We start from the raw sequence: 25575 nt of genomic DNA, 5'->3' as shown, positions 1-25575 counted from the left end.
TGTACTTGAACAGGGAAATCTAAAGGAGTTATTTTTCATTGACTGTGGTGAACGTATTGCTACTGCAATTCACCACTGTATTGTACTGTATTATGTTGATGCCCCTGTGGGCTCTGCCTGTGGCTCCGCCCCCTCGGGTGTGGTATATAAACCTGCAGCCTGTAGGTGGCACTCAGTACAGAGCAGTCGCAGGCAGGCACAGATCTAGCTTATTAAAACCACTGTTCACTTCTGCTAATAGTCTCATGTGAATTGATGGGCACATCACTGACACAGGCATTTCTTCTATTTATCTATCTATCTTTGTATCTTGACTTTTTTATCCATCATGTTTTGAGTGTCACACTACCTTAAATACTAATACCAAAAATCATCGTATATAGGTTGACCTGGCGAATAAGACAACCCAGTTTTTACAGCCTTGGCATATTAGTTGACACACCCTGCACCTTTGCATATCAGCCACTATATGTATTTCTCACATTAATAGTCAGCCTCAGATTTTTGCTGCACAAATGAACGTTTTACTTACCTTATAACTGGGTGCAAGGGATCAAGGAAGATATATGGGTTGTGTTGCAAAGATGTGTAGGAGTTTAAGACACACTCACCAAAAGGAGAGCCAGTGTGACGAATGACTAAGAGAAACTAATCTTCCAGCAAAACAAATTAAGTATGAAACTGGTTTAAAGTGAAAGTTCGTAACTTTGCTATCCTGTCAAATAACTATGCTGCTGCAAGGAAGTTTGGTGTTGATGGAAAAACTGCAGCGAGACTGGAAGGATGCGTCCTAAAAAAGATGCACAAGAACAAATATACCATGAGAACGGGACCAATCCTCTAGAAGCATATATCGCAATGGCTTCTCAAAATTCAGAATAGTTTCATTACCAGAAATGCAATGTGTGTATATATGTATATATATATATATATATATATATATATATATATCAAGTGGGCCAAATCAAACCCAAGTCCAATAAAGATTCCAGGGTAACAGCTGGTTGGAGTAGCTGCTTTATGGAACAAAAAGAGCAGAAGACCAAAATCATTCCGAGACTACCAAAAGGCCGCAATGCCAAAATGAGCATTTTCCAGTGAGTCGTTATCAGACACAAAAACAGGAGTACCCATTATGCCACACTGGCAAGATAGATGAAACACCAATGAATTTAGATATGCCCAGCAAACGAACTGTGATGTGGAAAGTTTCAAAAATAATTCTACTGAAAATCACAGGAAATGAGAAGACCAGATTCATGATGGTACTAGCCTGCATGGCTATTGGAACAAAATTAAAGTCTCTAGCAATTTTTAACCGTGCCTAACAGCAAGTTTCCTACAGGGTTTTTGTGCATGTCCATGGCAGCGGTTGGATGGATCAGGGTGGAGTGACTTATTGGATCGATAGGCTTCCCAGTCGCCTATGTAAAGAACGCAGCTTCTGAAGTAATGTTTTTCCTCAATCTAGGATCTCCACCTAACCTGGTTGACTGGGCCCTTCATGTCCAATGTCCAAACCCTTTCACGCACTTATGCTTTCAACTCTTCTCCCCCACCCCCACCCCACGTAGCACGTTGTCCTCCATTACTGTATGGAAGTGTTGTGGTGTAAGTAAGAATAAGAAATAGATTATTTTCTACTGTTAAGTATCTCAATATTAATGTATTGCGGTAATATTTTTATTTTTTCATCCAAATAAATCAGTGAAAAGTCTCTTGGTTTGTTATTTTTATACTGATTTGTAATTTAAAGTTGTATGACTAATGGAGGTCTTTGTGCAGCATCCCAGTTGTCACTATAATTTTGTGATACCGCTGTATTTCTCATTTACCTCTAAAGCTTCATATAATCCCCTTCTGCAAAAGGCATCTGCAGGGGAAAATGCTGTCACTCCTGTGACTATTTAATTATCAAATTAGAAGTAGTTGGCGCCGACTTCCTCTTCGTGTGAAAACTATTGCACTTTCCAATTTTATAATGTACCATCTCTTTTTTTCTGTCTAATAATCTCAACTAATTCTCAGGTTTGGTCTTGATCAGCAGCTAACTGGTTGGTTGCTTTGGACTCTGGGTTCTATAGTGAGTTTCTGTCCAACCTGACTACGAGTACCGCAGCTCATTCTCCACCCTGCCCTGATTCAATCTTGAGTACAGTAACTAATCTCTCCTGGCCTGACCTTTTAAATGGAGAATAAAAGGTCTTGCGTTCATTTATATGTACTTAAAGCCATAGCAATATTTTACATCTTCTGGGAACTGAGTTAAGGGTGCAAGTGCTGTCATCTTTTGGATTGAACAGTGAATGATCTTTTCTGCATATGAAATAATTATATTGTGAGATTATTTCTTCTATTTAGTCCATTTAAATAAGATTTTATTTTCTATGTTGCAGATTTGGCAGTGTTAATCTCCTTTTCTCATCTTTTATCCTAATGTGATGCAGGCACGTCCTTAGAGCATCTCTACTCTCAACCAACTTGACTTAAGGGGAGGTGATGGCATAGTGATATTGCCACTGAACTAGTAATCCGGAGACCCAGGGTAATTCTCTGTGGGTTTGAATCCGGCCGTGGCAGATGGTGAAATTTAAATTCCATAAAATATCTGGAATGAAACGTCCAATGATGAGCATGAAACCATTGTCGAAAAAATCCATCTAGTTCACTAATGTCCTTTTGGGGAAGGAGATTTACAGTCCTTACCTGGTCTGGCCTGTCTTGTTATGCTCTAGGTGTAGCATAAGCAGCCTCCTTGTGGTGCACTTGGCAAAGGAAGGATCAGACGTGGAGATAACTTCAACACGTTTATTAAACTATATACACTTCTATTACTCGGGTTCGACACTACTGTTAATCCTACTATAGCTACCCAGACTGACTAGCCAGTCTGCTACAATCCACATGGTGGGAGTGATATCAAATCAACCCTGTGTCTCTACTCACTGACTGTCTCCATTGGAGAGACAGATCATGTGCGTGGTGTCCTTTTATATATGGGTTGGTGTAATGCCCTCCTGTGGTCGTGTCACCTCTGTGTGTATCGTGAATGCCCATTGGTCGTGTCCTATCTAACTGATCTATTGGTTGAGTGTGTGTGTGTGTGTGTGATGTCTGTGGTGCTCCCGCTAGTGTCTAGCTAGTCTACATGTATTTACATTAACCCCTTGTGTATTTACAGTGATGCACATCACCACATGGCCTACAGACCCACAGCAATGTGGGTGACTCTAATTGCCCTCTGAAATGGCCAACAAGTCACTCGGCTCAAGGACAATTTGTGATGGGCAGTAAATGCTGGCCCAGCTAGCAATGCCCACGTCCTAAGAATTAATAAAATAAACTTCTTATCTTCCTCGTTCAGGATCCTTGCCTCAGTTTGCCTCCCAGGTGTCGGTGACCGGCTAGAGGAAAGGAAAATGTGTGGACTGTGGGGAAAAAAAGTTAAACCAGAATGTTTCAGATATACAAAAGGAAGAATATAGGAAGATCCAGACTATAGTATTGACAAGGGAGACAGTGAAAGAATGCAGCTATGGAGATGTGTATGAAAGAGACTTTGTTGAAGATAGTAAGTAGATACGTAGCCTTCAGGGAACTCCATTTAAACTCCACACCCTTACTAACCTGCTGCCCATCCTCGTCCTCCGACAGTGTTGAACCTTCCTCACTCAATATATCTCCCTTAAGAGTAGGCTGACCAAGGCTAGCTTTGGTTTTGGTGATTTAGTGGTGATTTGGGGCCATTGCTGGGGTGCACAATGGCTCAACAGTGCTAGGTACATGTGGCAATCATATTAATTAGGAGGCAGGTAAACTTTGCCTTGCAATATCAGCACCTGTTTATGGGGACTAACAAATTTAGCCCCCCCAAAAATGTGTAACTTCAAGTCCTAAGGGCATCCCAATGTATGTTACAACTAAAACATGGTCACTAATTTGTATAAACATGCAACAGCCAGGCTGACACCAACAGCAATGAGATAAAAGACCAGTTAATTTGCTTTTTGGTTATTGAGAACGTTGTGTCCTGCCAATGCAAGATGGTCGCTGATAGCTGTCTGTGCTTGTGTATTTGTCAACGCATGTGTAGAAGCCAATGATGACATTTGCAGGCGACACAATGGCAGTTGGATTTGTTCGGATCCTGAAGGCGCTCACCTAATTTCTGATCCCTGTGGTGGGCAGGAAGTCGGATGCAGCCTCCCTGCAGTTTCTGGGGATTAGGATTGTGGGGGTGATTGAATCATTTGCTGACGGCCACAATTCAGTTTGCAGCTCCACGGCTTGTTCAGTGACTGACCCGGATTGAGAGGGAGGCACTCCAAAATTCAGAAACTGCGGAGAAGGCTGCAATTGCAAACATGATAAAGAGACTTCTTGCCTTGGGTGTTAACTGACATTTTAAAAAAAATTTAGTGTACCCAATTAATTTTTTCCAATTAAGGGGCAATTTAGCGTGGCCAATCCACCTCGCCTGCACATCTTTGGGTTGTGGGGGCGAAACCCACGCAGACACAGGGAGAATGTGCAAACTCCACACGGACAGTGACCCAGAGCCGGCATCGAACCTGGGACCTCGGCGCCGTGAAGCTGCAGGGCTAACCCACTGCGCCACCGTGCTGCCCCGGGTGTTAACTGACATTACTGGCGCAGCAATATTTACAATTCCAGATTATGATGACAGCGCATGCACTCTGCTAAACATTGCCTCCCTTCCAAAGAGGTAGCTGCACTTACAATAGCGCATGCATGGTGTTGGCAGAAAATGCAGCCAGTAAATGAATGTTGACAGTGGCAAGGTTCCCTTCTACTCTTCGAATCAGATCTTTTACATCTACTCTTGGTTTAAACTCTCATCTGGAAGAAACCTCTGCCAATTAATCTGAAGTGTTCTAGAATGTGTCAACCTAGATTATGGAGCTTGAGGACAGAACTTGTATGACTCCATTTAAAATGGGAACACATCTGAATGAGAATCCCACAGATTTGTTCAGAACAATTTGCTTTTATATGGACTGAGTTTAAAATAATTACAGTTTAACACAATGCCACACATGCACAAATAACCTGAACCTTCTGTTCAGCAGTCGGCACATGTGATTTTAATTATGTGACCACTGACTAGAAATTAGTCTGTGCTAATTGCTTGACTAATGTATCTGTTTTTACATTTACGTTGAATGGTTGTAAAAGCTTTGCTGCTTTGGGCTAGAATATTACAAGTTGTCTTTAAGGGATAGTGATTTCTTCCAACTCTCACCATATTGCTTCTGTATTTTAAAAAAATGTATAAGATTTCACCAGTACCAACTGCCATAGAATTGCCACAGTTTAGTTATTGTGGACTGTTACAACTGCTTTACAGTTGAACCTTTTAATTAATTTGTGTTAAATCCGTTTACACTTTCTTGAAAATACTTGGGCACCATTTTCAGAGTACTGTTTATATAATTTTAGTTCAATTTTCCCAAATGTGCATTAATTTAACATAAAATGCACAGTTGTGATTATGGTCTGGTAAGGCAACCAATTGCAGAGTTTAATGTACTCTATCGTAAGACTTTACACTAAGATTTTGAAGTGAATTATTGACTGGTCCAGAGATTACTTTCTGGAAAGACAATCCCTGCCCCCTAGGGGACTGTGTGGCCCATGCTATATGCACTTCAGATTTGTGAATGGTTGATCTGGCATAAATATGTGGGAAGCTTCTGACTTGAATGCAGCTAATGTGAATCAGATGTTGTACTCGGTACAGGCAATCAATTTCATTCCAGTGTGTTTCGCTGCGTGCAGCTGGGTGCATATAGTATTGAATATGATAAATGTGACTTTGATAAATGTAAATTGCTTTGGCTACCTCTTTATTTTGAATCTTTTTGTTGGAAAATTGATGGATCAAAACCAGTGTTAATGCTTTGCCTAAATGCCTCTGTCCCTGCTCAGGCCTGTTAATGAAATGGACAGTAGTATTGCTGCTCGTATCCATAGCCATGCAATCGAGACTCATCAGTAGCTACCATTCCTCAAAATCAAACTAAACTAACAGAATAGCTTAAATAAGTTCATTCGAAGATATTCTTGGTTGACTTTTAACTGATTTCAGCAGCAATTTGAACAGGTTTTGGATGAGCTGCTAAACTGCGGCCCTGTCTCATGTAGACCTAAAGATTCTATAACACTTCCTAAAGCAGAGCAAGGTAGTTCTCTTGGTGGCCTTGCAAACACCAAACATCCCTGAATAGAATTGCATATCAAAGAACATGGCTGCTCAGCCATTGCAGTAATGGGCAACTTGGGCTAGTGAGTGGGTCACATGGATGATATCGCTTTCAACTCACTGGGCTGCATTGGAATCGGGCATGTTCACTAACTATTATTCTTGAATAAGATTGAATACATTTAATGCACACCGAATATTTCGTAACTTATAGAAAACATGTAAGCATTCATATATTCATAGAATTGTCATCAACTTCAAGTTGGTGGCATAATGGCTAGCATTGCTGTCTCACAGTGCCAGGGACTCTGGTTCGATTCTGGCTTTGGGTCACTGTAGAGTTTGTACGTTCTCCCTGTGTCTATGTGGGTTTCTCCCACGGCCCAAAGATGTGCAGGTTAGGTGGATTGGCATGTTAAATTTTCTGTGTCCAGGGATGTGTAGGTTAGGTTGTGAGGTTATGGGGATAGGATGGGGTGGATGGGTGAGTGGACAAGGGTTGTTTTCTTTTGAAGGGTCAGTGCAGAATCGATGGGCCAATAGCTCCTTCTCGACTGTAGAGATTCTTAAGTGGTAAAAATAAAAATATTTAAACTTGATTAGATGCAGAGTGAGCGCGTGGCTCTCACAGTCAATGCTGCGCACAAACGTTGTACACAATCAGCACGCACTTCACTTCACGTATCCTTGCTTTAAGTATGTATCATGTCAGTTATACCAGTAGGAAAATAACTACGTGGATGAAAGCCAGCAGAATGTCGCAACAGTCAACAAAATGTTTTGAATTTTAAATAAAATAAATGTAGAGTACCCAATTATTTTTATTCAATTAAAGTGAAATTTAGCACAGCTAGTCCACCTACCCTACACATCTTGTTCGGTTGTGGGGGTGAGACCCACTTGCAGATGGGGAGAATGTGCAAACTTCACACGGACAGTGACTCGGGGCTGGGATCGAACATGCGTCCTCAGCGGCAGAGGCAGCAGTGTTAACCATTGTGCCGCCCAACAGTCATCAAAAAGTCTTGTGCGCCACACACCGAATCTTGATGGGGCTGCATGTGCCCGCCCCCCCCCCCCCCCCCAAGGGCCGCAGGCTACCACTGACCTATTGTGTGACCTATTTTGGCAAAAAAAACAGTTCTACTCCCCTCCTCATAGCTTAGTTACCATTGAATCAGCTTCACCAACTAGTGCAGGCAGTGCATTCCAGATCGCAACAGTTTACTGCAAAAAGGTGGGCAGCGGTTATCAAGTTGGTGTTTGTGAGATTTGCTGAATGGAAAATGGTTCCCTGTTAATCGGATATGTCAACTCCTGTTGTCAATATAAAATGTTACCAATTGTTCTTCAAAACTTGAGTTCTGTACCATGGTTCATGCTTCTGCATACCAGGTTTAAAATCTGCATTCCGATTGATTTGCATGTAATTGAAACTACATATGTCACCAGCTACTGTGCAGACCTCAGGCAATACAATTCAAATAAGATGATATAAAAGTACTGCAATGCTGGAAATCTGGAGTAAAGCTAAAATTCTGGAAATACTACAGGAGAATATTGATTTTAATTATGACCATCTGGATAAGTTTAAGAATCATACATGAGCAGCAATGTGCAACATATTTGGTGTGCAGAATTGGTAGATTAATTCAATAGGTCTGAAATAACTTTAAGGAATAGTAACTGCGGGAATACCAAACTATTGTGTTAGACAGAGACATCAGTAAGACAAAACTCAGTAAAACCTGACTTGCCGCATGGTTTCCGAGTTTCCAAAATATGTTGTTTAATATGCTATTGGCAGTCACCATATAATCTATACAAACACAGATGATGGGTTTTCAAAGTATAGTTTCATCTTTTAGCAACAGCTGAACAAAATTTGATGAGATTTGGAGCGAAACCCAAACCCTTCTGTATGGGTCAATGACTCTATTGCAAAACATAAAACATCCTAATTTGTACATATCCTCTACTCCCCTTTCAATTCCTTGGATTAAAGTTGGTTTTGCAATGTGCCATTTTTTGAATATCCTCTTTGCATATCTTAATGACTGAACTATTTTTTTCTGGCCAAGTAAACACAGTGATTTATAAGAATACTTATCTTACTTTGCACACCAGTGGCACGTCTGGAAAGGACGCTGTGAAAATTCCAAAGTTATTTTTCCCAGTTTATACTTGCATTGAAAATTTTAAATTATAGTTGTTGATAATTCTATTTGGTCTGCAATATTTTAGTGATTTGTGGAAGAAGAGTTTTCACCCCGGTTTAATTTGCACTGTATACAATTTACAAAAATTTCTCAAAATCAGCATAATCAATGTTTCTATGTTCTATCTTGGACAGGGACATGGACCACAGTAAATAGAAGGGGTGTAGGTTAGGTTTATCTTAGATTAGGGTAGATGGTTGGCACCGTGGACTGAAGGGCCTGTACGGTGCTGTACTGTTCTATGTTCAATGGACTAGTCATTGGGGAAGATCTCTTCTGTTCATTGTGTAAATAAATTGTAATTTTTAAAGAACTAGTTTATGGTTTGATGACGCATCATGCAACTTTTAATATAAAAGCACAAAATTAGTTGCATTTAAATTACAATTTAATAAATTCAAATAATATCTGATGCTCTAGGGTACCTTTTGTGTTTCATCCACACTTTTCTGGATGCATTATTGTGCCAAGTGTAATAGTGTTTTTGCAATGTGCATTGATTTACTAGATGTTCCCTGGTGCATATTTTTAAGACTCCAGTGACTATTTCTACTGGTTTCATTGTGCTAACCTGGTTATTGTTTGCTCTTTTACAGGAATGGGTTACGGCAACTGCCATCAAAGTGAGCTTGAATAGGTTGAACACCTTTGGAGACGAGGTTTTTAATGACCCGAAGGTTCTGAAGTCCTACTATTATGCTATTTCAGACTTTGCAGTTGGTGGAAGGTACTTTTATGTTTCCTTAATTTTCACATTTATTTTTTAAAACCTGCTGGTGAATTCAGGTTCATGCAATTGCATGAGTTGTGCTGCTTTTCTTCGTTCCCTGTCACTGAAATTTATTGTCGGGCACCAAAGTTACTCTGGCATTGATAATCTAAAACCTGGCGGAACAATTGAAATGAATGCCAGTGTGCAATAGATTGTAAAGGAGATAGAAGTGGTATTGGCATTGGGGTTTCTGTGGGCCTGATATTTCAAATGCTTTAAATATCTTCAGTATGTTTAGATTATCTTGTGATGGTTCATTTCCTTCCTTAAAAGAAAATTCAGAAAACACTGCAGATTAGCAAACTAATGCGTGTTTGAGTGGTTTTGACCTTTAAAAAAGATCAGTGTCGTTCTAGATTGTCAAATCTTGAAAGCTCCTTTGTGAGTTGTTTTCCATTAAACATCAGGAGGCAAATTGTTTGTGTGCATGGCCGTGGCTGTGCAACAATGCATATGGCACTGTAAAGGCTGTTCATTAGCTTTCCCTTTCAAGATACAGCTCGTACAGTTTCGCAAGTATAACTTGCAATGTACTGGACACTAGAAGGGACAGGCTACATGCAACAGAGGTTTGTCAATACCCAGACTTGAAAGATTAACTTGACTCAGCACTTACTCCTTCAGGGGACAGAGTTCTGTATTTTCACTATCCTTCATATGCTTCCTGATATAGCTCCTGAATGACCTAATTTTAATTATCCCCACTTCTGGGTTTCTCACCAGGGGACAATAGTTTTGTCTGTTTACCCTGTTTACCTTATCAAATTCACCATTTTAAATATCTGTATCAGACCAATCTTAAAAACTGAGGGAATGCAAGCCATGTTTATGCAACCTGTGCTTTAGGTCAGGCATTGTCAAACTCCGGGGTGCGGGTGTCAGGAGGTGAGGGTGTCAGGAGCCATCCGTCGCGGCGCTCCCAATCGCGCAAATCTGCGTGCAACAGCCACAGCAGCCAGCTGTTAATAACGCTGGCTGCAAGCGACCTTCAAAATGGCCACAAAACAATGCGCATGCGTGCCGATGATGGGGCACGCATGCGCAGTGCGGCCGCTTTTTTAAAAAACGGCCGCAGCTTTTTGTTTTACAAGTTCGGGGCAGTTTTATTCATTTATTTTATTCATTTTATTTTTTACAAGTTCGGGGCGTATTATTTGATAACATTTTATAGGGAAAAAATGCAGAACTTTGGACAGATGGAGACTCCATACTTTCCAACACCGGAAGGCTTCACCTTCATTCAACAGGTTCTATTGGAGGAGCGTGTACAAGGGCCAAAGGGACCCAAAACCATTTCCTCTATTTTTGTCGGGAGCAAACGAGGTAAGAGGTAAGAGGGCAGCACGGTAGCATTGTGGATAGCACAATCGCTTCACAGCTCCAGGGTCGCAGGTTCGATTCCGGCTTGGGTCACTGTCTGTGTGGAGTCTGCACATCCTCCCCGTGTGTGCGTGGGTTTCCTCCGGGTGCTCCGGTTTCCTCCCACAGTCCAAAGATGTGCTGGTTAGGTGGATTGGCCATGATAAATTGCCCTTAGTGTCCAAAATTGCCCTTAGTGTTGGGTGGGGTTACTGGGTTATGGGGATAGGGTGGAGGTGTTAACCGTGGGTAGGGTGCTCTTTCCAGGAGCCGGTGCAGACTCGATGGGCCGAATGGCCTCCTTCTGTACTGTAAATTCTATGAAAATGGTGGGTCGTGCAGGTCGGCCGGCATGGGTCGCGCAGGTTGGGTCCTGAAGGTTGGCCGGTTGGTAAAAATGGGTCCCTGGAAAAAAAGTTTGAAGAACACTGCTTTAGGTCATGGTATCATTCTGTGAATCTACTCTGTACTCTTCCAAGGCAAGTATATAAAATATAACCTATATTAAGATGCAATGCCCAATATTTAACCTGGTACTCTGAATGAGGTCTGAGCAAGCACCTGAAGCATGTCCAACCTAGTAAAGATGAAGACCAACATTCCAGTAATTTTGTTTACACCTTAACACTAGCTTTTGTGTACCTGATGACACATTTGCTCCTCCACGTTTTCTCATCTCTTGCCATGAAGTAAATATTCTGATTTGTCTGTCTTGGATCCAAATCTGATGTCCTTATACTTCCCCATATTGAACTCCAGCTGCTACCATTTTGCCACTTCATCTGTCAATGTTCCCGTTTGTTTTCCTGCTCTTATTTGCATAAATGTAGGCAAATAATGAGAATAATGCGGGGGCAGCAGGGTAGCATGGTGGTTAGCATAAATGCTTCACAGCTCCAGGGTCCCAGGTTCGATTCCCGGCTGGGTCACTGTCTGTGTGGAGTCTGCACGTCCTCCCCCTGTGTGCGTGGGTTTCCTCCGGGTGCTCCGGTTTCCTCCCACAGTCCAAAGATGTGCGGGTTAGGTGGATTGGCCATGCTAAATTGCCCGTAGTGTCCTAAAAAAAGTAAGGTTAAGGGGGGGGGGGGTTGTTGGGTTACGGGTATAGGGTGGATACGTGGGTTTGAGTAGGGTGATCATGGCTCGGCACAACATTGAGGGCCGAAGGGCCTGTTCTGTGCTGTACTGTTCTATGTTCTATGTTCTAAGAGAACAATTGTTTAAAAGTTAGCACAATGGAATTAGATTCAACTCTGAAAACAAAAAGATAATGAATTAACAGGAACATGTGAAATTTAGAGAAATAAGGGATTTAGGTCAAATCAATTGCACAGAAATATAGGCAAAGTAGGCAATATATAAGTATCAACGGGGATATTTGTGCTTACAGATATTAAAAATAAACATAATTTTAAAAGTGAGGAATATAAGAAAATTAGTGCAACTCGTATTGAAGAGAATTGTGAAATATAGAAAAAAGTAAAAAGGAGGTTAAAAAGAAAGACATTGAAGTGTTTAAAAGGAATCTAAAGGGGACATATAAAACAAAAAAGCAAAAGAACTGCGAAAAAGGAAGTGTCCACATGTTACAGAGGGAGTTAATTAGCTATGGAGGATGAATGTCTGCTAAAGCTGTTAAGCATATTGCATTTCAGAAGTAATGGTAGACGGTGTAAGTGTAGTGGAGAAGGACATGGAAGATTGAGGAAATAACTATTGAAAAGAAATTAGCATAACTCAATGTATGTATGCTAAAAAGGAACAAAGAACAGCTGAGGTGCAAGATTGATTTTTTTTCCCAATCCTGTTTGGATATGATAATTTTGCTGGGGGAGGCATCACATCTCTGTTCATGAAGGAAGGGAACAATGAACCAGATAATTACAAACTAAATCGTCGCAAAGTCATAGAGCTTTGCAGCCCAGAAAGAGTCTCTTCGCCCCATCACCTCTGCACCGGCAATCAAGCGCCTACCTATTCTAATCGCTTTCCCCAGCACTTGGTCCGTAGCCTTTTATGCGATGACGTTTTAAGCGCACAATTAGCAGCAGTGTTTCTCTCAATTTATCTTATTCTTTGGTTATCTGAAATATATAAAATTGACACAGGCAGGTGTATCGATGCTATATAAACATGGGTGTCTGTAAGCATGTGTATTTACCTATTTGGTATATCAATGTGCCTGTGTCTTGTGCGTCTCTGATGTATGTGGCTTTCTGGGTGGTTTCCAGTATGGCTCAAATTTTCAACATGTTATCTGACTGTCTCTGGTTCTCTCTGTCACTCTCTCCTAAATCTGCATCATTGTACCATTCGACGTAAAGTAATGGGAGTGTGAATGATAGGTTTTCTTTCAACGGTAGTTGTGACCAAGCTCGTAAATCAGTGAGACTTTGGAAATTAATGGGTTAATTGAGGACACATTTTGTTAAAAAGCTAAGGTATGAAGAAGTGCCCAATTATTTTTTTTAATAAACATTTTATTGAGGTATTTATGGTTTTACAAAATGAACAATGTACATGAATTTTATAAACATAGTGCAGAAGCCGTCTTCCTCCCTTACAGGTCCCACCTTTACTAACCCCTTACTCTAAACTAATCTAACCTCCATCCCCCCACCCCCCCCACTCCCTTCTTGCCGCAAAGAAGTCGACGAACAGCTGCCACCTTCGGGTGAACCCTAACATTGACCCTCTCGAGGCGAACTTGATTTTCTCCAAACAGAGAAAGCTAGCCATGTCAGATAGCCAGGTCTCTGACTTCGGGGGATTTGAGTCCCTCCAAACTAATAATATCTGTCTCCGGGCTACCAGGAAGCAAAGGCCAGAACGTCTGCCTCTTTCTCCTCCTGGATTCCCGGATCTTCAGACACTGCGAAAATCGCCACCTCTGGATTCATTGCCACCCTTGTTTTTAACACCGTGGACATGACATCCGCAAACCCCTGCCAGAATCCCCTAAGCTTTGGGCATGTCCAGAACATGTGGACATGGTTCGCTGACCCTCCCGCACACCTTGCCTATCTTCTACTCCAAAGAACCAGGCCACTGTCATGTGAGCCCGGTGAACGGCCTTGTATTGTATCAGGCTGAGCCTGACGCATGTTGTGGACGCGTTAACTTTGCTCAACCTGTCTGCCTAGAGGCCATTCTCTATTTCTCCTCCCAACTCCTCTTCCCACCTGTGCTTCAGCTCCTGATCCCATGGGTTCCTTGTAAATGTCAGAGACCGTCCCTTCTCCCACCCACACTTTGGAAACTAACATGTCCTGTATCCCCCTTGGTGGTAGGAGCGGGAAGGTTGAAACCTGCCTACATAGGAAGTCCTGCCCCTGCAGGTACCTAAATTTGTTTCCCCTCGAAAATTCAAATTTCTCCTGCAGCTCCCTCAGGCTAGGAAAGCTCCCCTCTATAAACATACCCCCATCCTCTCAATTCCTGCTCCCTTTTTTACTCGCGGGGTCTTACCTGCCTATCCAAAGCTAGTGATTATCTTATTGACCAGTTTTTTTTTAATTTGTGGAATAAAGATGGGGAGACACTGAAACACCAGCAGGAATCTCGGGAGGACCGTCATTTTCGCAATCTGCACCCTCCCAGCCAGTGACAACGGGAGCGCATCCCACCGCTGAAAACCGTCCTTTATTTGGTCAACTAGTCGGGCCAGATCTAGCTTGTGCAACCGTTCCCATTCCTGCGCCACCTGGATGCCTAGGTACCGAAAGCTTCCCCCTACCACTCTAAATAGCAGTTCCCCCAGTCGCTTCTCCGGTCCCCTTGCTTAGACCGCAAACATCTCACTTTTCCCCATATTTAGTTTATACCCCGAAAACCGGCCAAATTCCCCAGAATCCTCATAATTTCTTCCATCACCTCTAATGGATCTGATACGTACAGGAGCAGGTCATCTGCTTAAAGCGAGACTCTGTGTTCCATTCTACCCCCGCCCCCCCTCTCCCGGACCAGTCCCTTGAGGCTCTCCGTGCAATTGCCTGCGGCTCTATGGCTAATGCGAACAACAGTGGGGAGAGGGGGCATCCCTGTCTCGTCCCCCGATGCAGGCTAAAATAGTCCGATGCCGTCCTATTCGTCCGCAAGCTCGCCACAGGAGCCTGATACAGCAACCTGACCCAGTCATTAAAGCCCCGCCCAAATCCGAACTGTCCCAGTACCTACCACCGATATTCCCATTCCACTCGATCAAAAGCCTTCTCTGCGTCCATTGCGACCACTACCTCCACCTCCCTACCTTCCGGGGCATCATGATCACATTTAACAACCTTCTTACATTGGCCACCAACTGCCTTCCCTTAACAAACCCCGTCTGGTCCTCCCCAATAATGTCTGGAACATAATCCTCAATCCCAGAGGACAAGATTTTGGCCAGCAGTTTGGCGTCTACATTCAATAGGGATATCGGCCTGTAGGACCCACACAGCTCCGGGTCCGTGTCCCACTTCAGGATCAATGAAATTGTGGCCTGTGACATCGTCGGAGGAAGCACCCCACACTCCCTTGCGTCGTTGAATGTCCTCATTAACAGCGGCCCCAATATCCCAGAGAAATTTTTATAAAACTCCACTGGGTACCCGTCTGGACCCGGGGCTTTACCCGACTGCAAGGCCCTCCGACCCTCCGCTATCTCTTCCAACCCAATCGGGGCGCCCAGCCCTTCTACCAGCCCCCTGTCCACCTTCGGGAAATCCAGCCCCCCTAGGAAGTGCCTCATCCCCTCCGGCCAGCTGAGGGTTCCGACCCAAACGGCCTACTGTAAAACTCCTTGAACGCCTTATTCACCCCTGCTGAGTCTCCAGCCAGGTTCCTGTCCCCGAAACCCTCCTGGATAAATTGCATCAGCTGCTCTGTTGACCACTGCGTCGACAATCCAGGACTCCAGTCATCCGCCATGCTTTCTCCCGCTGCAGCTTCAGCCCAAGCCTTCTCTGTTCATCTGTTTCTCACTTTGCGAGCACTTCTAGACCGTCACGTCATGCACCGCTGTGGGAATCTAATCAACAATTGCCTCTACCATCAATTTTCCAAATTAAGTCCGATTAAAAAATTGAGGGGGAAGGTCCAAAGGTCTGACCCGAGCGGGAGCCACCAAATGTGCGACCTACTCCTTCATAGCCGCCACCAGAAGTGAGAAGTGACCAATTAGATAGTTTAATGTCAATGATTGAGAAATCTTTGGAGACAGTAATCCTTCAAAATTAATTGGCGCTTGGTGAATTATGGACTGATACATGATTTGTTTTTTTTTTTTAAATTTAGAGTACCCAATTCTTTTTTTTCCAATTAAGGGGCAATTTATCGTGGCCAATGCACCTCCAGGCGCAGGGAGAATGTCCAAACTCCACGCGGACAGTGACCCAGTGCTGGAATAGAACCCGGGTCCTTGGCGTCGTGAGGCAGCAGTGCTAACTGCTGTGCCACTGTGTCGCCCTGATACATGATTTGTTTAAGGGCAATAAATTTTTCCTACTTGATTGAGTACTTTGAAGGAACAGAGAGGGTTGATGTGTTAGTTGACTTTCAAAACACATTGACGAAATGCCAATTATAGACTCGTGAGCTAGATTAAAGGGACAGTGGTAACATGATACAAAACTAGCTAAAGAAATCAAATACTCATGGTGAAGTTGTTTTTTAGACTGAAGGGCTTTAAGAGCATTGGAAGTAGGAGCAGACATATGCAATTCAGCCCTTCGGGCATGCTCCGCCATTCAATCGGATCATGGCTGATCACTTCCTGGTCTCAAATCCACCTCCCCACCTGTTGCACATGTCTCTTTAACCCATTTTTTATCAGAAATATATCTATCTCTCTCTTGAAACCATTTAATGACTCCGATTCCACCGCACTTTGGGGCAGTGAGTTCTACAAATTCACCACCCTCTGCGAGAAGTAGTTCCTCGTCATCTCAGTTCTATATCTACTGCTTCTCAACCTATATCCGTGATCTCTGGTTCTAGATTGCCCCACAAGGGGGAACATTTGGTCTATGTTTGCTTTATCAATCCCTTTTAGTATTTTATACACCTCGATCAGATCCCTTCTCATCCTTCTAAAATCCAGCACACATAAGCCTAACTGTTTAATCGCTCCTCGTACGTCAACCCTTTCATACCCGGAATCAATCTGGTAAACCTCCTCTGAACTGCCTCCAATACCACCACAACCTTTCCCAAATAAAAACTGGACATAATACTCCAGATGTGGTTTCAACAACATCTGACATGGTTCCGCGATGCTCTTTTTTTTGCATCTATCACCTGAAAATGGATGTACAGGATATAACTTCAAAGCCAAGAATAAACTCAGAAATGTAGCAACCATTGAAGAAGTTCATGACAGACATCAAGACGACACAGACAGATGAACAGACATATATAGAAGTCATCATGTATGGCACTTTTTGCAAATAGCAGATTCTCACCAAAGTGCTTTACAGCCTTGAAATGTGGTCTCTGTTGTAATGTGGAAAACGAGAGAGCCAATATGCACTTAGCAAACTCCCAGAAACAGCAATGTGATAATGACCAGTTAATTTTGTGATGTTGATGGAAGAATAAATATTGGCCAGGGCAACTCCCCTACTCTTCTTTGAAGTGGTGTGACAAGAGAAACTGAGGTTTTAATCCTTGGAACAGGGAAGGTTAAATGGAGATTTGAAAGAAGTGTTCAGAATAATGAACAATTTTGGTAGAGTAGATGAGGTTTTTGGTAACCAGTAGGCTCAGCTTAGGGTGATTGGCAGAAGAATCAGAGGTGGCATGAGAACCTTTTTTCTTTATCCTGTAAGACACGGTGATCTGGCACGCATTCCTAAAAAGGTGGTGGCAGCAGATTCAATGGTGACATTCGAAGGGCTAAGGAGAAACAACAACGGAGTGAGAATAATTAAATTGTTTTACTTAAGAGCCAACCCCAGTATGTTGAGCCAAATAACCACCTTCTGTTGAAGGGAATGCAGTAGATATGTTTATGTTTAAAAGGTGGTAGGTAAGGTGCATCATGGGATTCTTGTTGCAAACATTTCCAGTGTATGGTGTAAAAGGACATGTAGAATGCAACATGGATTTTTTTTAAAAAACAGATGGGAACAAAGAGTTAACTTTAATAGATGTTGCTAGGATTGTCGAAAAGTTGGAAATGTGCTCCAGGATTGTTGCAGAATATCAAATTCTTGATATATGTGAAGGTACAATATTGATGTTTCACATAACAAAACTTGGCATATTTCGTACATGAGACTAGATGTTGATTGCTGATAGTCTGTTAAAACATTGATGTTTCCTATGTGTCCATGCAGTGCACTTTCCCAAGCTGGTCACGTACCAGTTGGCAGAACCCTAGTTAATTTTTGGATTTAGTTTGGGGTTGTGCTGTAGCTTTTATGCATTCTCTACTGCTACTCCCACTAACTAACTAAATATAGCTGGGGATGAAGGGAGATTGATTATTTTTAATGGGAGGTATGTTGTTTTAAGATCTCAAGTAGATATGGTACAGAGGTTTTGGATTGGAAATCTTCCCAGGAAAAATGTCTGCCTTGCTTAAAAAGCTCAAAAACTTTCAAAGCAACATCTCCGGAAAACATCCACACTGTTTATCCTATGAGAGAGGATTTTCCAGCCATTCTCTCCAGTGGGATCTTCCGGTCCTGCCGATGACGAAACACCCATCGCCTGAAAACCCATGGGAAATCCCATTGACAGCAGCAGGACCAGAGGTGGGCCACCTCCAGGCAAGGGTGTAGAAAATCACCTCCCCCCTTTATCTTGCATTATTTTAGATATGTTAAGTGTTATGGACAGTGCAATATTACAGTCTGCATGTTAGAACTGATTTTCCTTGGAAGCCTAGTGTCGGTGAATAGAAGTACTGCCTTACGCCAGACATATTTAACTAGTTTCGGCCATATGATGCAGGAGTGATCTTGGAAATAATCCCAGCTACTCCATAACATCAGTATATGTCAAGATGCAGCTGGGGACAATGGTGTGGTTGTGATGTCATGAGACGAGTAATCCAGTGACCCAGCCTAGTACTCTGGAGATGTGGGTTCAAATCGCACCATGGCAGCTGGTGGAATTTGATTTCAATTAATAAATCTTGTGTATATAGCTAGTTTCAGTAATGGTAATCATGAAGCTATCATCAATTGTTGTAAAAACCCATCTCATTGGTTAATGTCCTTTCGGGCAGTCATTTTCAAAGGCGGGGTCACGGCCGGGTGTCGGGAGGGTTGCGGAGCCATCCATCACAACGTTCCTGATCGCAGGAATTAACGCGCAATGGCCGCAGCAGCTAGCTTTAAAAATGACGGGCGCGACTCGCTTTAAAAATTAAGGCGCACTGCGCATGCATGCCCACTCGTCATTTCGAATGCCCGGAGTCCAGCGAGAAGCACCGCCTCCTCCTGACATCAGTGCCATGACTCCGGAAGATTTTTCAAAAAATTCAATCAGTCTTTCTGCCCGAAGCAGGGAGCAGGTCATGCGCCTCGAACACTGACATCACGTTCTCTGGGTGCGATTGCGATTCCTCCATTTTGTCAGCAGTAAACGAGCAGCAGGACTGAAAAATTTAAAATGAATCATTTTGCAATAAGGAATAATAAGAATAATCTTTATTGTCGCAAGTAGGCTTACATTTACACTGCAAGAAGTTACTGTGAAAAGCTAAACAGGCCAGGATCTCCGAACTAAACTGAACTAAAAGTGAGTGGCTCAGGAGAATCCACAGCAGGACAAAGCAGTGGTGGTGTGAGCTGTGCAGGAGAGTCCACAACAGGACCCTGCAATGCTGGTGTGAGCTCCAGGACGTCTGATGAATAACCCATCCAGAAATGTAACATTGAATGACAAAACAAGTGAGATCATGAGGACCAAGCAGGCTCACATGTCACATTAGAGGTTAGCGAAAATGGTGGGCCACGGAGTTTGGGCAACGTGGGTCCCGACGGTCGGCTGGCGTGGGACCCGAAGGTTGGCCGGTTGGTAAAAATGGGTCCCTGGAAAAAAAGTTTGAAAAACACTGCTTTAGGGAAGAAAATCTGCTGCCATCACTTGGTCTGGGCTACACGTGACTCCAGGCCCATGGCAACGTGGTTGACTCTCAACAGCCCTCTGGAAAGGCCCAGTAGGCATTCAGCTCGAGGACAATTAGGGAGGAGCATTAAATGCTGACCTTCCCAACGAAGCCCACATCCCATGAAAGAATAAAAATAAAGTTCACTAAGGACCTAGAATTTTATCATTTCATGAAGTTTGTTAATATTTTTATAATAGCGCAATGCAATTGTTAGTAATTTATTTTGCAGCTCAGAAAAATTGAGGCTTACAGTATAGCAGTAAGTGATAAATGAAATAAAGATCTCTCAATGTAAATGCTTACACTCCTCACTTGCATGATGGGCTTCAATATAAAGATTGTGATTTCCACAGGGTGAAGTGGTCTTTTTCTGTGCTGCATATCATTCTATGATCGTAACTAGAAGTCTATTTCCTGTGGCTTGTTAAAATACGATATTTGTATTATTGATTCAAATTCAGAAATGAAAGGACTCTATTTAGGGTATTCTTGTTTTGTTTTATTTTTGTTGCAGATATGAATCCAGGATGGCATGTTGCTTCCTGGTGCCAAAGTCAAGAATATTACTGAGCAGCTGCAGATTTCTGAAAGGGGGGAGGGGGGTAAAATAGCCAGAGGTTATGATCCATATCAATACCATTGCAAACACATTTTAGGTAGCTAGGAAAGAAATTGGAAAGCAGAATCTCAAAGATGGTAATTTCCAGATTACTCCAGGTAAATAGAAAAATAGGAGGTTAGAGCAGAAGAATGTATGGCTAGAGAGGTGATGCAGGGGAAAGCTTTTGATTTCTGGGACGTTGGGGCTGGTGCTGGGGAGTTGGGACCTGTACAGGCTGGATGGGTTCAGAGCATGGTTGTTAGTGCTGTAGGGGAGGGTTTAGACTAACTTGGCAGAGGCGTGGGAACCAGGATTTAGCGTAGAAAGAATAGGTTCCCTGTATAACAGTTTAACCCACGCCACAAGCTTAGGCCCAATTGCAAACCCCTCCAACACCGCAAACCAGCAACTCCAATCTACATGGCCAAATTCCTTCACTGCGTCCATGCGCCACCACCATCTCCGGCTCCCTCCCCTCTGACGGGGAGAGCACCATGTTTAACAAACGGCGCTCGTTCAAAAATAACTGTGTACTCTTTACGAACCGATATTCCCCAATGACCTGCGGAAGGCACTCTTCCAACCCAAGTGGCAACACCCTTGGCATCCACATTTAGCAGGATATTGACCTGTGCAACCCATACTCCACTTATCCTTTTTTAGCAACAACAAAATGGATGCCTTTCCCATCGTCTACATGAGTGCCCCTTTCGCCACCGCATCCGCAAACATCTCCACCAACACGGGCACCAGCTTATCCAAAAACATTTACTCCACTGGACCCCATCTGGCCCCGGTGCCTGGTTCGTTTGCATCTTCCCTATCGCCTCAACCTCCTGAATCCACACTGGCTCCTCCATCCCTGCCCTCTCCACCTCACCTACTCTAGGACATTCTCTCAAATCTGCCTCGTACCCCAGGGGCTCTGGTCTGGCCTGTACAACCTTTCAGAAAAGTCCTCAAACGCCACCTTCACCTGCTCCAGCACCAACACCAACTCTCCTGCACCATTCCGGACCCAAACAATCTCTCTTGCATCCATCTGCTGGCGGAGCTGGCCCATCAACAAGCGACCGGCCTTCTACCGATATTCATATACGGCCCACTTCGATCGCCTCAACTCTCCTACTTCTTTCCTTGTGGACAGGAGGTCAAACCATGCCTGCAATTCCTTTCTATACACTAGAAGTTCTGGAGTGTGATCCTCTGCATACCTCCCACCCCATCCAAGATTTCCTCTGCCTGTCGCTCCTCCCTATCCATTTGAGCCATAAATAAGATGATATCGCCCCTTACCACCGTCTGCCAAACCACCAACGGCAAGACCTCTCCATCCCTATTGAACCCCACATAGTCATCAATCATCACTCCCATCTTTACACAAAAATTCGAATCTGCCAGCAGCCCCACGTCTAAACTCCATGCTGGCCTGTGTGCATGCTCCTTCTCCAAGACCACGACCACCAAATGTGGAGCATGATCTAAAATAACAATCGCTGAGTACTGTGCCTTTCTCTCTCCTGACAACACCGGCTTCCCCATCATAAAGAAGTCGATCCTTGAGTGCGCGTTATGCACTGGCGAAAAGAAGGAACACACCCTGCGCCGTGAATGCAAAAACTGCCACAGATCCCCACCCCACCAACACCTTCATAAACGCAACCCGAGGGGGTCAGCGAGTGCGGCTTAGACCGTTCCACCCTTGGATTCAACGCCTGTATTTTTTTTAATAAATTTAGAGCACCCAATTATTTTTTTCCAATTAAGGGGCAATTTAGCGTGGCCAATTCACCTACCCTGCACATCTTTGGGTTGTGGGGGCGAAACCCACGCAGACACGGGGAGAATGTGCAAACTCCACACGGACAGTGACCCAGGGCCGGGATTCGAACCCGGGTCCTCAGTGCCGTAGGCAGCAATGCTAACCACTGTGCCACTCAACACCTGTATTTCAATCCCCACGCAGAATTAACCGATGAGTATCCAAATTTGGTATGACAGCCCCTATCCTCGTCATAAACCCTACACCATCCCAATTCGGGGCATACATGCTAACCAGCACTACCAACCTCTCCTCCAAAGCACTCATCATAACATAACTGCCCCCCCTCACGATCCGCCACCTCCTTCTCCATCTGAAACCTCACTCTCTTACCCACTGGCATTGCTGTCCCCTGGTCCCTTCTATCAAAGCCTGAGTGGAACATCTGACTCACCCAGCCCTTCTGAAGCTTCACCTGGTCCTTCACCCTCAAGTGGGTCTCCTGCAACAGCACCATCTCGAGCTATTCAAATGCAAAAAGACACTCTCATGTTTCACCAGTCCACCTAATCCCTGTATGTTCCACGTTACCATTCAGATCGGGGGTCTCTCTCACCGCCCCCCCCGTCAATCATGAGCATGGACCCGCCCATTGAGGAGCAGTCAACCCTGCCCCTAGTCGACATCAGCCAACTACCCCCCTTCCCAGAACCCTCCACACTTCCTCTTGAAACCACCTTCTCTGTGCATACTCCCGTCTCTGCACCATTCACACCTCTCAGGCCCATCTAAATCTGTCCACACCTGCTCCGATGGCTGCAGAGAAAGGGAAAATTCCAGTTGCACACATCACCAGATCTTTGAGGACAGCTTTCTTTGACATCAATAGTGAGCGCCACTAACTGCAAATTCTTCTCACTAATAGTTGAAGAATTAAATAAATCAAAGAATATGTGGAAAATACCTCAGAAAACCTAGCATCCCAGCATTTGATTGCATTACTTAATTACCGGGGCCGGTGATCCTCAGGTTAAGTCACCACCAGTCAGCTCTCTCCTTCAAAGGAACCTATGGCCATCTGGGCCTATGGTGACTTTACTTAATTTGCATTACTTAAACTGTCATTGCCAATTTGCATAATAAAAGTTTTTTAAAATGCATGTTCCATTTATTTGAGTTGACATGAAGGTTTGTTGCAGAGAATTGTACATAAATTGGTTACATTTCCTCTTTTTTTTAATGTGTTTTCATCTTCAATACGTTGGCCTGTGTAAGCCTGTTATGAAGCCTGATCGTTTTAACAGGGTCTGAGAGAGGCGGAGTGACGGGCGCACCTGGTGCCAAACACCAGGACCTGGGCTCAGTGTTATAATGGAGTTTCTCATCGTCCAAACTAAGCAGCCAAACCTGTAGAAAAAGCTTGGCTGAAAGCCATAAAGCTGCCTGTAGGTTAGCAGCATAAATTCATAGAATTTACAGTGCAGAACGAGGCCATTCGGCCGATCGAGTCTGCACTGGCTCTTGGAAAGAGCACCCTTCCCAACCGCACACCTCCACCCTATCCCCATAACCCAGTAACCCCAACCAACACTAAGGGCAATTTATCATGGCCAATCCACCTAACTTGCACATCTTTGGACTGTGGGAAGAAACCGGAGCATCCGGAGGAAACCCACGCACAGACGGGGCGAATGTGCCGACTCCGCACAGACAGTGACCCAAGCCAGGAATCGAACCTGGGACCCTGGAGCTATGAAGCAATTGTGCTAAGCTTTATGCTACCGTGCTGCCCAGTACAGTAGCAGCAGTAGTTCCTGTTCACAGTAACTGTGTCACAAGAGTGCTCTTGGTTGAAAATCTGGTTGAAATCCCTGGAATCATTTTAGAGTGCAGGGGGTCACTAAGTAGCAGAAAATCAAAACTATTACACTTCTGACAATGTTCTTTTGAATTTAAACTGGCATAGTCTAAATTTTCATTATGCCCAAAACTAAAGTGGCATAATTCTTCAGGGCAGCAAGGTGGCGCAGTGGTTAGCACATCTGCCTCACGCCGCCGAGGACCCAGGTTCTGGAAAAAAATTATTGGGTACTCTAAATTTATTTATTTTTTACAATGTGGCATACTTCTGATCTTCTGTGTTGATGTACCAGAGGCTTGAGAATCTTGGGCCTCATCAAAATAAATGTAAGAAACTAGCAACCAAGAGTGATGCAAAACATGGTGTTGAGTCACTATCGCTTGTTTTATTATTCTTGCAAAGTCTAGGACTGGAACCCCTACCTGTCACTAAGAGATCGCTTAAGAAAGATTTTACAGGACAGCACGGTGGCACAGCGGTTAGCATTGCTGATTCGCGGCGCCGAGGTCCCAGGTTCGATCCCAGCTCTGGGTCACTGTCCGTGTGGAGTTTGCACATTCTCCCCGTGTCTGCGTGGGTTTTCCCCCACAACCCGAAGATGTACAGGGTAGGTGGATTGGTCACGCTAAATTCCCCCTTAATTGGAAAAAATTAATTTGGTACAAGTGTAGTTGAAATCTACACATTCCTCGATTACTTTTCAAATTTGTCACAGAACCCTGGGTCCCCAACAGTCCCACATCTAATTTCCAGCCCGGTCTCTGTACTGCCCCCTTCTCCAGTACTATATCCACCCAATGCGGAGCATGATCTGATATTGCAATTACAGAGTACTCCGACCTCTTCACCCTAACCAGCAGCGCCTTCCCCACCGTGAAAAAGTCGATCCGCAAGCGTCTTGTGGACCGCCGAGAAAATTGAGTACTCGTGCTCCCACGGGTGCAAAAACCTTCAAGGGACCATCCCTCCCATTTCCACCATTAGCCCAGCCAACGCTTTCGCGCCCCCTGACGAGACCAGCGAGTGCGGCCGTGACCTGTCCAATTTTGGCTCCTGCACCAAGTTCCAGTCCCCAGTTAGTGTGTGTCCAAGTCGGGGATGGCCCCACACACCTTCTTTGTGAATCCCACATCGTCCCAATTGGGACCATATATACTTACCAGCACTACTAATCTCCCCACCAGTGCCCCTGTCACAAACACATATCTACCCCCCCTGATCTGCAACCACCTTCTCCATCTGGAACCGTACCCTTTTGCATGCTATTACTGCTACCCCTCGAGCCCGTCCGTCAAATCCAGAGTGAAACACCTGACTAATCCAGCCCTTTTTAAGTCTCACCTGATCCTTCACCCTCAAGTGAGTCTCCTACAGCATTGCTCCATCGGCCTTCAAACTTTTAAGATGCGCAAGCGCCCTTGACCTCTTGATTGGACCTCCCAACCCCCTCATGTTCCACTTGACCATCCTAACTGGGGGTCTCTCAACCACCCCTCCCCCCTTCTTATTCACCATCATCATACCACCGGGCCCTGCCCATGAGCCTGACCTGCCCCTATCCATTATTACCATCGAACCCCCCCGGAATCCCCCCTGCACTTCCCCTCGAACAAATCGCACCCAGTATCGATCCTCCCTCCTGCTCGCCTTGTAAGCCAATCGAAACCTGCCAATCAGG

The 25575-nt window shown here is 44.1% G+C and overlaps 1 protein-coding gene across 1 annotated transcript in view; it reads left to right on the top strand.

Moving 5' to 3' along the window:
• lamc1 (laminin, gamma 1) overlaps positions 1-25575 on the top strand; it is a 342939-nt gene that overhangs the window by 214510 nt on the left and 102854 nt on the right. The window contains exon 3 of the mRNA XM_038794612.1: positions 9039-9169. Within this exon, the coding sequence (XP_038650540.1) occupies positions 9039-9169 (131 nt within the window). The remainder of the gene's footprint in view (positions 1-9038; positions 9170-25575) is intronic.

This window comes from Scyliorhinus canicula, chromosome 4 (assembly GCF_902713615.1).
Source record: "Scyliorhinus canicula chromosome 4, sScyCan1.1, whole genome shotgun sequence".
NCBI lineage: Eukaryota > Metazoa > Chordata > Chondrichthyes > Carcharhiniformes > Scyliorhinidae > Scyliorhinus > Scyliorhinus canicula.
The sequence above is the reverse complement of the archived record's forward strand: the minus strand, read 5'-3'. Positions and strand labels throughout refer to the sequence as shown.